At 39.8% G+C, this 13201-nt stretch overlaps 1 protein-coding gene across 1 annotated transcript; it reads left to right on the top strand.

Moving 5' to 3' along the window:
- The first annotated feature begins 6259 nt into the window (after positions 1-6259).
- cibar1 (CBY1 interacting BAR domain containing 1) lies at positions 6260-12680 on the top strand. Its single transcript, XM_026346921.1, has 9 exons — positions 6260-6406; positions 7027-7261; positions 7339-7407; positions 8172-8273; positions 8529-8534; positions 9396-9500; positions 9784-9897; positions 11242-11361; positions 12294-12680. Exons 1-9 carry the CDS (start codon positions 6345-6347, stop codon positions 12417-12419), a joined length of 939 nt encoding a protein of 312 aa, XP_026202706.1. The 5' UTR covers positions 6260-6344; the 3' UTR covers positions 12420-12680.
- Positions 12681-13201: the final 521 nt, after the last annotated feature.

The raw sequence follows: 13201 nt of genomic DNA, 5'->3' as shown, positions 1-13201 counted from the left end.
GGAACACAAATCCCACACAAAAGCAGTCTAGACAAACACACATACACACACACATCCAGTCTGACAAAAAGCCAATAACCCAGCAGCACATTAGAGGTGAATTGCTTCCTGGATGCAGCCCCCTTTTCCCCTCTCCTAAGTGGATGCATTATCATTTTGTCTGTCACAAAAAAAAAAAAAAGAGGAGCCAAAGAATATGAATATGCTTTTACATCTGTCTTCCATTAATATGCATGCCTGAATCCACATCTCAACACAAAGCCAATTTTCTGGCCATCTGGGAGATGGCTGGTAGAGGTAATGAATATTCTTTATGAATATGTTTTATTGTGTGAGGTGGCGATACATCACGAGCACGCCGCAATTTTTCTCCCCTCACTCTCTTCTCGCTGTCCCTCTCACTCACTCTCTGCCTCTTCGAGGTGCTGGGAACCTTCACTGCACAACTTGATGAATTTAATTAGACTGTAAAGACGAGGGACGGATGGATGGACAGATGGAGAGAAGGTTGGATGGAAAGAAAGAGAAGTGCTTTTTTTTTTTTTTTTTTAACCACACAGACTTTCTCTCTTTCTCTAATAGGAGCCTTAATAAGCCACACACCTGCTCTGAATGGTGATGCTGTGGAGAGAATTACGGCTGAAGTTAATAGCTATCATGACTTCTGCAGTAACTAGTCTGCAGTCCTGATGTTCATTCAATTACTAAAGTAGCCTATGACTGAGATTCACCGCACAGACTACTCATACTGAGTTTCTTTTAAACACAGTGAGAACAAGAATCAAAGTTTAGCATAATAAATGAACTGACTTAACATAAGAAGTCATAAACTAATACTTATATTGATTTTTTAAAATGTCACAACAATGAGCAGTTTCACTCTCATAAAATATTATCCAATTACCTCAAACCATTTCTGGCATGAATCCAAAAGCTGCATCTCTGACAAATGCTGTGCTGAGGCTCATGTTGCTTAATTATAGGCCACATACATTTTTATGACACAGTGTTAAGAAATAAGGGTGGAAAGGTGGAGCAGAGGATATGTCGGCCTGTAGGCACCTTTATATGTCACATCGATGATTCAGACATCAGTGACAGTATAACTGTTGCTTGCACAGTCTCTGGGGCCCTGGCACAGTCCATTGGCTAGTGGTGTCCTTTAAAGATTTATGATTGAAGTTAGCCCGTGAGGTCCCCAGAGAATCCTCCGGAGCAGAGAGGCACAGGGAGTGACCAGTTTTATGGCAGGACTGGGAATCAATTATGCTAACAGTGGCTAATGAATGCACTTGAGGGAACTGCTCCCCGCACTCAAGGGCCATTTTTTATCATTTGCATATTGATGGAAGAAGGACATTGGCCACTTTCATCTGGCTGTGATGGAGCACCATGGAAATACACTCCTGTGTGTTCCTTTCACTCTTGATGCAGCTCACTCACTTTCTCTCTGTCTCTTTTTCTTTGTTTTCACTATTTTATGTCAGAGCTCATCATTTATACTCATTCAGACAAGAATGACTGACCACACAAATAAGATTTTTCCCTACCTTTTTAGACTATAAAACAGACCTCATCCTCTTTTTTGATAGTCTGAAGTCATTTTCAATTAGACTGTTTTACAGTCGCTAGGTGAGGAGTGCTGGAAGTGCTCCAGCTTTCCTCCAATGAACGCTTATAGATCCTGTAAGGTTTAAAAGGAATAATGGCGAGGCCTTTTACTGCCACCAAGGTTAACATGCATTTAAGTCATCTGTTTGCAAGGATGGACGCCTGGCAATATTCCCCACTCAGAAATCACTACGCCTGATGCATCTCAGTGAAGTAAAGAAGGCTATGAATATGAAATGTGCAATGAATAAGTTATGTGGTGGCCGTGACACTGCAAAACAAAAAAAATGGGTATGAGATCAATGGGGTTTTTTTTTCAAATGCAGAGGCGTTGCCTTCCTCAAGGATGAAGAAAGTGAAATATGATTATTATTTGACATGTTTAAAGAAGCCGTTCTCAGCTTTCATTCCATTACATTAATGGCCTGGCAGATGCTTTTAGCCAAAGCAACTTACAAAAGTGAGGTATACACACAGGAGCAACTCTAGGTTCAGGGTCTTGCTTAAGCACCCTTCAACAAGTGGACTGGAGGAGCTGACCTCGACTCTGCATTTTGTTGACAACCTGCTCTACCTCCTGAGCCGCAGGCGTCTACAATGACTTACTTCCCAAGAACTGGAAATATATGAGAACATGGCCACTAAATATGAAGGAGCTGGTTAGCTATCCTTAGTATTAAGACCAGAAATGGGCATTAACAGGCACACTGGTTCTGTCTGAAATGGGAGGGTTTGTGCACGACTATTTCTTGGCTGGATGCAGTGGTTTACTGGCACGTTCACAGCAACAGCAACACATACAGCTAAGAAACAGTCAGGCACACAACTCCCAATGTAATTTTTACTCTGGATTCATTGGTAGTACATTTTAAAGCTAAGCCAATCATCTTTAAAATGCCAAACAGTTCCTTTAAATGGCTAACCAACTCATTTCATGAAGTCCTTGGAGCCACGGCAGCACAGCAGCAAGGCTGTGCAATTTGGCGTTGTGATTGATTGGTTTAAAAAAACAAAAACTTACACGGATCAAAGAAAAAATGAAGTAGTAACAATATATTGTGAGGACACATTGCTGCTCAAGTTATAGAGAATCACACCTGAGGAAAATAAAGTTTGGAAACAAACAAACTTCTAAAAACTTCCATGAGTGACGCTGTCACTTGGTGGAATAGACAGACAAAGGCAGACAGGCAGTGTTGGAGGCTCCAACTAATTTGATTTGGTGACATTTTCTTCCACAACTCCTCAGGGGGAAAAGAGCAGCAGAGAGAGAGTTGGAAAAGGAGGTGTTGGAGAGAGAGTAAGAGAGACAGGGCGGGAAAAAAGAGAGCGATGGCGAAGGAGACACTAATGAACGCAGACAACAAAGACCCTAACCTGAGCTCCGAGCCCGTGGAGACACGGGGAGGTTTTTCATTGGGTCAATAAAAGCACTGGACCGTGTCTTCGTCGGCTTGCCCTTCAAGCACCCGCTTAACTGCAGAGGGAGGACTTTTGTTCAAGGTTGCTGGAGTTAAAGGAGACTATCACTGAATTCCACATGTGAAATATTCAGAGAGCATTTATCATGGCCATCTGCGCACCAGAGGAAAAAGATCTGGATTTTGTTTATGTGCGATGTCAAACTAATGTGCATCTACATAAAGAATTCATCAGGAGAGATGGAAATGGGGGCGATGACAGTGGCTACATCAGTGTATTTCATTCAAAGCTGACAGCTTTGAATAACATCAGGTTTAAGGTTGGACATAAAAGCAGCTGAACAGGACTAATGTCTTGATTGTATGATGAACTTGCATCTTTTCTCTTTTAACTTCATATACAAAGTAATTAAAAGCTGAAAGCTCAATGGATATATATTTCCCACTGGATATCTCGGGGTTAAGTTCTGCAAGAGAGCAGCACTGTGTCCCTCTGCCAAATCAGAGGAATGTAGCAGTTAGAAGAAGGAGAGCAAGGTTAGCCAAAATCAGCATGATGAGATATTGACTCTTGGCTTGTAATTTCTTTTTATGCACCAAGTGGCAAACAAGATATCACACTGTTCATAATCCTGAGTGTCCCTGAACACACACACACACACACACACACACACACGCTTCCCACAGACTTCTCCTTGTTATTAACAGGGAATCTTAACCCGTATGTGTGCCTCTGTGTGGGAGGAAAGTCTTGGGTCTTCTCACCAGGACTCACACCTGAAGGGGAAGAGTCAACACATACTCACACAGACACACACAAGGACGCTGGGGGACACATTCATCGCTGCCGCACTAAGTCCCCCTACGTCTGACATATGTCACTCCCAATCTGTTCAGCAGGCCACATATCTCTCCGGTGTCATACTGCTGCTCTGGCATAGAGGGCTACAGATCGGTGGGGGCACGCTGTTCAGGCACAGAACGAAACAGAAAAAGCTGAAGACTGAACAAGAGGGCACAGAGGGACAAAGACAGCAAGAGAGAGAGAGACAAGAGTGCAGGGAAAAGGCAGCGAGAGCTGCTGCTGGTGGTTGATACCCTCTTGCTAATTGGTGGTTTGGAAACAACACCATCTGTTCTTAAAGACAGTCAGATGCACAGTCTAAAAAGATGCCACCACTCCTGAATAAATTCACCAACAGCCAAGGCAAATAACTCAACAGCCCCAGGCTTCTTTCAACGCAGAGATCCTGTAGGACACTGGCTAGACAGACATCTGTTAGATTTGTTATGATACTTCAGGATTTAGAATCTAGTCCTGGGTTATTGCCAGCAGATCCCAAATAATGAAAACATATGCAGATGATAACGATAGAGGGGACATACACAACTCGGTTTTCTCTGTGCATGAAGAAATACCTAAAATCCACCTGTAACCATGTCAATTACAGGTTTCCATCTTGGGCAATGTGACGAATGGAAGTGGACTGCCATCATGTGGATGAGAAGTGCAACTGATTAGAAGAAACTGCAAAACTCAGCGTTACACTGTAGTCTCACAGTTCAAATCACAGAAAATGCGCTGCACTCTTGCTGTTTGTTAGTTTTAGACTTTCGTGAAGTTTTATTAATCATTTTTATTCATGGGATTTTTGTACACACATTTTTTGTTCTGTTTTGCACGTGTAGCCTTGAAACAATAACAATAGACAATAAAATGTTGTAGCTCGTAAAAGGTCTTAATATTTCTTCCAAGCAATTTTATAATCAGCATAACTCTAAGGGGGGTTAGTTGAATAACCACACAAATGTATGTGCCACCTGACTTCCTTTTTTTATTTTCTTTTTCATTTAATTAAAAAAGATAAATTGTAATAACGTATCAGCCACAACGACGGACTGCTGTACAATAAACATTTAACCAATCTGAATCTATACCAGCATCAGCTGTAGCAGCTAGTTTAAACCAGGTACCAGTGGGATTCCAGGCACACAGCTCAATGCAATGACTGTGTTTTACATCAGCAGTCTGTTACAGTGGGATCTCCCCTGCTTCAATCCCATGGATGATTAAGCGTGATAATTAAGGTTTTTGGACATTTTCCACAGAGGAGCAGACATGGCAGCTGGTGACATTCATGCATTCCCAAACACGGAGGAGGGAATTACAATGAGGCCCCCATTCATTTCAGTGATCACAAAGTCTGCTCTTGGCACCGCTTCTAAAACAGTCAAGCTGTTGTTGAAAGGGACTATTTGTGGCACTCTTTGTTGCAATGTGGGCAATGTACCTTGATCTATTTGGGAAATTTCATAAACCATAAAGCAGCCAAATATCTGTATGTTTCAATGGGACATTCACTTGGTGTTTTCAAGGAAAGAGTAGTGATAAATTTAGTGTTTGAACTATAGTTGAAACCTCAAATAGACATGACACAGTATTAAAGGCTTTGTATGCACTTTGCATACTTGTTGTTTTTATATTTATAGTTGAAAATTGTAAATGGTACAGAAGCGTGCAGCAGTCTTAAAATGTTCATTTATTTATAGATAAAATTCTTTAATGGCATTATAGATTTCCCAAAACTAGAACACAAGAACAATGTGTATATAAGGTTACAAAAGCCCTGACAGAATTAACAGTGCAATGGGCAGATCATTAAATAAAAACAGATCATATTAATGCTGTAGCTGATTATTATTTTTTTATGGATTTTTTTTAGTGATCACTAATACAAAAAGAAGAAATCTCAGCACCACAGATGTGGTTAGGAGATTTATTGTAACAGTATAACTGTATAAGGTGTATAAGGGTGATGGGTGACTGGCTCCAGTGCTCCTGACACAGACAGAGGGGTCAAATACAGTCACGACCAGAGAGACTGAGATAATGATGAAGCAGACTTTATTAACCTGCACATCCCGGTGGAAGGACAGACGCTCTGGAGGAAATGTGCCCCAGAGGTGAGAGAAGATGGCAGGGCTGAGTTGGACATTTGCACCGTAGGACTCGACTGAACTCATTGCATGTATATGCACTTTGTTTATTGCTGAATCAGTAGTTCAGGATGCACATAGAAAAACTCTCAAAACATGCTAAATTGCCTGGCCTTCAAACCTCTAAAAGAAACTGCTCACAGCTGACTCGCCCTCTCATAAACTCGTGAAATTACTCCATTTCCCAGAATGCATTACTCAAGCGGAAACGCCGGGGACACCATGGAAACGACAGACTGGCGTGCTAGCTCTGGAGATAGCATAGTTAGCTAGTGTTACATCTGGATCCTGATAAATCTGGCTCCACACTGATTAATGATACACTCCATTTACTGCCTTTCTGCCAAGATGAGCCGTACGCCAGATGCAAGAGCGAGGTAAGAGGAGTAGAAACACGACGAACAAAATGCTCCGTTAATGTTAGTTTAAGACAAACTAATGCTTTGGAAGTTAATGTTAGCGTTGACAAGAATCAACCGAGCATGAGCGCCGAGTGCAAAAAAGCAGATTGTCTAGTTAGCTTTAAAATTATGCTGCACGTTTTACGCACTCATATTGTAAATATAACGTTTAAGAAGTTGTTGATGAACAGGCTTAAATTCAGGGATGTTGACTCGTCCTCATCAGCCACAAGCAGCTAGCTAGCTAAAATGACTTCCGTCAAAAGTATAGACAAACATTTATCTTATCTAATTAAGATTACTGAATATGTTCTTTTTTAGAAGAAAGACTAATAATAGTTTGCTGTTAATAATTACATATATTCTCCTAGAGTTTGCTAACTAGCTGAGTGTGTCATTAAGGATAACAATAGTTTTAATGAATGAATTTGGTACATCACATCCAGAAGTTTTGGTTGAAGGTACATATAGATGGAGGTGGAAAAGCCAATCTTATGTGTCTTAATGTACAAGAAACAATACAATAATTGTCATTGTGCACTGAGCTAAACTGCTATTTGATTACTCTTGGTAATGATGTCCATCACCTTCTCCAGAGACAACCAGACAAGAAAGATCCAGGAAAACATCACCAACGTGGAGAAACATTTCGGAGAGATGTGCCAACTGTTTGCTGCCTATGTTCGTAAAACAGCGAGGCTACGAGACAAGGCAGATCTCCTGGTTCGAGAAATTAGCTTGTACGCAGACACAGAAACACCAAACATGAAGAGGGGTATGAAGCAGTTTGCTGACCACCTGGCCAAGATTCAAGACTACCGCCAAGCTGAGGTAAGAGTAAAACTCGAGACCACAGTCTAAATGTGTAGGGTTAGACACAACCTAATATGACAATGTTTGCCTAACAGGTGGAAAGACTTGAGGCCAAAATCATTGAGCCATTAAAAAGCTATGGAGCTGTAGTGAAACGTAAAAGGGTAAGTGTTACTGCCATTTTGACTTCTACTCTGATTGCATGGTCGTCATTGACAGCAACAAAGCCTACTCCATACATGAAATAACTGAAAAATTAATAGTGAATGAGAAATTTGTCATACCGATTTGTAATAACTCATCCAGCTTCTCCATACAGTGTCTCTTAACTAAATGACTGCAGCTCTTTTGAAGCATACATTTCAGAAATGTGCTCTGGCCCACAAGAAAGTATTGATTATGTGAATCTGAGGATCCAGCTGGCAGTAGGAGGCAGTTTTGGTCTTAAGATGAAGTTAATATTGTCATAACCCACTGCAGGCACACGAGGGCAGCATCGATTTAATGATAATGTCCCTAACCTCCTAACCTCAGGAGCCATTTTTAATACTGTAATGCTGCACATACCTATCTCAGTATCATGTTTTACCAGTATCAGCATCACGTTACTGATAGGGAAAATGGTTCATTCTTTATCTGTGACATTTGGAGTTAATAAAAAATAAGTTTGTGCACTTTGAGAATGACTGGTCATTTGTTGTGCAGTGACTATGCCAAAATGTAATTACATCTGGCCAAATTAAGTTATCTCGGCTATTTTAAATTTTCTGTAAAAGGCAAAATAATATGTAATATATGTACTAAACCAAATTCCTCTTAGATTATGTCTTCAGTAGTTAAAGTACTGACTCAAATTTTCAATAATTGACCATCAGTGTTAATTGTCATTGTGAATACAGTGTCCTTGTGTGCTTGTGCATCCATGCAGGAGGATCTGAAGACAACTCAGAGTGCCAGAGACAGAGAAGCCAAACAGATGGCTCAGCTTGAGAGGACCAGACAGAGGAACCCCTCAGACAGGCAGATCATTGTATCCTTGCCTTTTTTTCTCTTCTGTTCTCAAATTCTCCAATAATGAATCAGCCAAAAGACTTCAGTGTATATACACATTTAATGCAGGTGGCATTTTGGATACAGCTGAATTCACTGTTAATGATAGTAATGATTCATAAGTATGATTATTGATGGAACACAACTTACATCCCAAAGTTACACTGTTGCTCCTGGGATCCACTTGCAGACAACAGGCAAATGCTTTTTGTTGTTTCCTTGACAAAGCATTCAGTCTCAGGTGTGTGCCATGTAATCTGTGCAGCTCATCACTGGTGACGTATGATCACAAATTGAACACATAATTTAGACATGCTTTAAAATTAAGGTATAACAACAGCAGAATTCATCCAGTATGTTCTAAGTCATGTTTTGATTACTGTCCAATGAGTGCTTGTTTTTAAGAGGAAACTAAACATTTTTTGTGTTTAACGATATGGTAATATATTAGCAGTATATTAATATTACCCTTGTATATTATTACTATTATGGACATGACTCGTAACTCAATCACAGATTCACCCACTACAGGAAGAAGGTGTTAAGTCATTTTTAGAATAGTTCAACACACGTTACCTTATAGCATATACAGGAAATTAAAGTAGTAGCAAAACTATTTATAAAAGTTTTTTTTCCCCTGTGTGTAGTTAGGGTGTAAAATGTGATATTTGCATGAGGCAGATTTTCAGAAAGTAAAGCAGTAGCTGATACTTTCCCTTCATGTAAAAAAAAAAGCATATTAGCATATCAAGATCTGAAGGGTTTTTGTAATAGGTAATGAAGTTTGGACTAAAACTGCAGGTCTGAAACTAGTACACACTAGTACAGTTGGGCTGTTGTATATTTGCTTTGTTTCTCGTGCTTCACATCAATTACACTTTTTTTGTAGTTTTGTATATTATTAAATACAGCTAGGGATCAAGTTTTCCCTTTTTATCTTTCTACATAAACCAACAAGCATGTATGGATACTGTTAGATTCCACATTTTTTACATCATTGTGAGTCACTGGTACTTTTCTGAAATGTTTAACCAGTTATGTTGGCTTGATAAGTTCTGTAGTATGTTGTTTTGTTTTGTTTTGTTTTGTTTGAAATCATCAGGCTGAAAGTGAGCTCCAGAGAGCCACTATGGATGCCACTCGGACCACCAAGCAGCTGGAGGAGACTATAGATGAGTTTGAGAAGCAGAAGATCTGGGACATCAAGGTCTGCTGCTCCAAGATTTCTATCCATCTCAACTTTCAATTGTAATATCAGCTGTAGTAAATGTCAGTTGAAGCAGTGGGTGACAGTGAAGTGAAACCAGACAGTGATAATTTTGAGGTTCTTTTCTGACATCAGCCCACTCCTCTTCTTTTTGTTGTTTGAAAGTGTTCTTGTTGTGTCATTTCAAAACTCTGCTAATGTCTTGTGGCCACCAGACCACTTGTGATTCTTTGGTGTCAAAGGTTACAGTGCACTTAAGTGTTGTCCTCATCTGCCCTTATAGAAAATCTTTGGTGAGTTTGTGACAGTGGAGATGTCATTCCATGCCAAGGCATTGGAGGTTTACACGTTGGCCTACCAGAGCATACAAAGTGTGGATGAAGAAGAGGACCTCGAGGTACGCTGATGCACTGCTCAGGGTCACCGACAGTTGTGTTGCCCAGTCGTTTTTAGCCTGCCAGCACTACTATGTTTACATTTAGAAAGATCAGGTAATCACTGGAGTCACACTGATAAACCTTCTGAAGGAAAGGGTTAGACAGTGGCAAGAAAAAGTATGTGAACCTTTTGGAATGGTTTTCTGCATTAATTTGTCATAAAATGTGAACTGATCTTCATCTAAGTCAAGAGTATGAACAAATATAATGTGCCTAAAACAATAACACAGAAGAAGTCTGATCTTTCATGTCTTTATTGAGAACAAAGTGTTATTACTTTGGGCACGTTATATTTGTTGATCACATAATTATTTGAAGATCAAATCACATTTTATGACAAATTAATGCAGAAAACCACAAAACTTTAAAAGGTTCACATACTTTTACAGGGTTAGCCCTTATGTACACCCCGTGGTGTGCACTTGATTAACCTGATGGGTATTTTCAACAGTTCTACTGTTCTACTATCACTGTGTTACGCACCCATTACTCTTTGACTCATTGCTCACACATGCAGTCCCCACCCTTTAACTGATAATAGAAGTAATCTGCTGGTAGGTAATCACTACTGCACAGAGTTACGCTGGATACTTTCTATTGTTTACAATTTGGTTTGTCAAACTATTTTAAGAGATAAAGCCTGTAGTGGGGAAAACCGTAATAAGTAGGGATCAGTAATATTCAGTGAGCGAGGTTCCTCCTGCAGATGCACTTTTTCCGCCCATCGCCATTTCATCTGTGTTTCTGCACTGAATCATCTCCCTTCCGTTTATATTGAAGCGAAACTCCTCACCCAGACAAGGCTGTTTTTCAGTGACTCATAGTACAAAGCATGGGAGATTGAATCATCTGAAAAAGGCACAATGACAGGCATGAAGATAATCCTGATCAAGAGCCCCTGTGGAATGTATTTTCTATACTGTGAAAGTCTTGGTGTGGTTTAAATCACAGTTTGCTGTCCTATCAGAGGCATACCTACTGATGTGCTTGGGTTATGTGTGACCTAAGCTGATTGGCAGCCTATTTGTTGATTTGCTGGATATTCCTGTCATTGTGTGTGTGTGTGTGTGTTTCCTTCTGAAACTCCAGGTTGTCCTTACAGTACGCATGATATAAAATATTGCCTAACATCCCTAAACTGTATGTGCTTAGTCAGTGTATACTGCGGCCTCTTTACAGTAACTTCTGTACTTTTGTGGGATATTCACTGCTCATGTGAAAATTACACATCAGTATATGCCGGCATTGCTCACATTTTTCTCTCTGTATCTCTGATGAATATCACTTCTTACTGTCTTTGGTAGGTGTTCAGGAGTTTGCTGCATCCCCCTGACTACCAGTCACGCTTAGACATAGTGCGAGCTAATTCCAAAACCTCTCTCGAGCTGACCGGATCTTTTCTGAGTACATCAGGGACCTTACAGGTGAGATACAGACGGTTCCCCTATTCTCACACAAAACTAGAATTTCCCCAGTCTTTTTCTCGATAAACCTCTGGTATATCTTTTAAACTGAACCAATGAGTTTTAGTATACTTATGAAATTTCAAAAAAAATAAAAAAAAACACTTCTTCTTTTTTTTAACCCAGTAGTTTTCCTCGTGCCAGTAGAGACTGGTGCTCGATAACCATGAGTCTTATCACCATTTGTGCCAGTGCTCATGCACAGTACTGCACCCCCCCATCTTTTCCTTTGAATTTCCACATGCCACAGCATGCCATAATGAATTTCCTCCTACATTGTTGGGCCCCTCTGGCCTTTTAACTGTGTTGTTTCACTTCTCAATTTATGTCATTGTCTTATACAGTATAATGTCTGGACAGCTAGTCGTCACTTTCTTAATAAATGAGGAGCATCATTTCGTAACGTCGTGTCCACATTGTTAACTGAGGCAGATTTCAGTTCACTCTTATCATTAGAATATGCCTCGAGTGCATCCTGTGTCACTTGAGATAAGCATTGATTTATCTCAGAAAAACTGCAATCACTGCTGAATAAAAATACACTTCGTGTACACAGCTAGAAAAGTGAATTGCAACCCCTGTTGCATACTGGATAAAATTACACAGGAAAACTGCTAAAAACTGTAAAACATGGCAGATCACATAGATAATATATTGTTCATCAAACCAGGCATAATGAGAGCAAATGTTTCTATAGAACTATACCACAATTATTGGAAAGTGTAACTTGTGTGTGTTCAAATCTGTCCCCGTATTGTCTCTGGTATGAACCACAACCCTAGAGCGAGAGAGAGAGAGAAATGTTGAGGAGAAATTCCATGAAAGCCCCAATTGCTTAATGACTACCTGCTAAGTGTTGTAGCTGCATAGTAACTGTTTATTTGTTGTCACAGCAACAAAGAGCTGGTAATCGGCAGACAAGAAGAAAGGAGGAGGAAGAGGACGAGGAGGAGGAGGAAGATCAATCTGAAGAGGAGGAGGAAGACGACGAAGAGGATGACACAAATAATGAAAATTAATGTCTCTTTCAAATGTGTTTGAATAGAACAGAAAGGATATTAAAATGTGTCTTAACTGTTGCTATTGTAAAAGAAAAAGAAAAGCTGCCATTGCCAAAATCACCTCACACAGGTGGCCTGTGCAGTATTGTAGTGGTGGAATACTGTAGTTATGTGATGCTTTGTCAGAGAACATGTTGTTCTTATGTCAGTTTGTTTTTAGTTATATTTTTATATCACAGACAGTAGCAAACAGTGTATTATCTGTTCTCTTGTCTTTATGAATTAAAAAAAATAAAAACATTTTTACGTATTGCATCGTTCCAGTGAATCGTTAGTCTATAATAAGCACATGGTGTACTCTCGCTTTGCATAAAAATGGGAGCAGCGAGGTTGATTGTTATTTTAGAAATAGTTTAGAGTGTGAATCAGTCTGAGTGACAGTAGTTATGTGACAACTGCCACTGAAAGTGACTCATCCCTTCCACAAACATGCAAAGGTGGTACAAATGAAGCCGGAGACATTTTGCACCAACGCTGTCTGTCAGAGTGTGTGTGTGTGTGTGTGTGTGTACACACAGTAAATGTGCATATATATATATGTATATGTGTGTTTTTGTATGTGTGTGTGATATATATATATATATATATATATATATATCTTTTAATGCATATGCCACTTTATGAAGCCAATTATATGCATGTTTCTTACAGTATGTACTTTGTGTCACAGCCACTGTGTCGACTGATGGCTCCTATGTTTGTCTTGCATGAGTCATTCAACACATTTATTATTCCTTAGC

The sequence above is a fragment of the Anabas testudineus genome, chromosome 11 (genome assembly GCF_900324465.2).
Source record: "Anabas testudineus chromosome 11, fAnaTes1.2, whole genome shotgun sequence".
Taxonomy (NCBI): Eukaryota; Metazoa; Chordata; class Actinopteri; order Anabantiformes; family Anabantidae; genus Anabas; species Anabas testudineus.
Note: the sequence above shows the minus strand (reverse complement) of the source record. Positions and strands in the feature narration are given on the sequence as shown.

What these genes read in the sequence shown, in the direction of transcription:
- cibar1 (XM_026346921.1), top strand. Translation starts at nt 6,345, where the DNA reads ATGATACACTCCATTTACTGCCTTTCTGCCAAGATGAGCCGTACGCCA. An exon ending in ACGCCAGATGCAAGAGCGAG is followed by an intron (nt 6,407 to 7,026) that starts GTAAGAGGAGTA and finishes CACCTTCTCCAG; the next exon opens with AGACAACCAGACAAGAAAGA. An exon ending in ATGAAGAAGAGGACCTCGAG is followed by an intron (nt 9,898 to 11,241) that starts GTACGCTGATGC and finishes TGTCTTTGGTAG; the next exon opens with GTGTTCAGGAGTTTGCTGCA.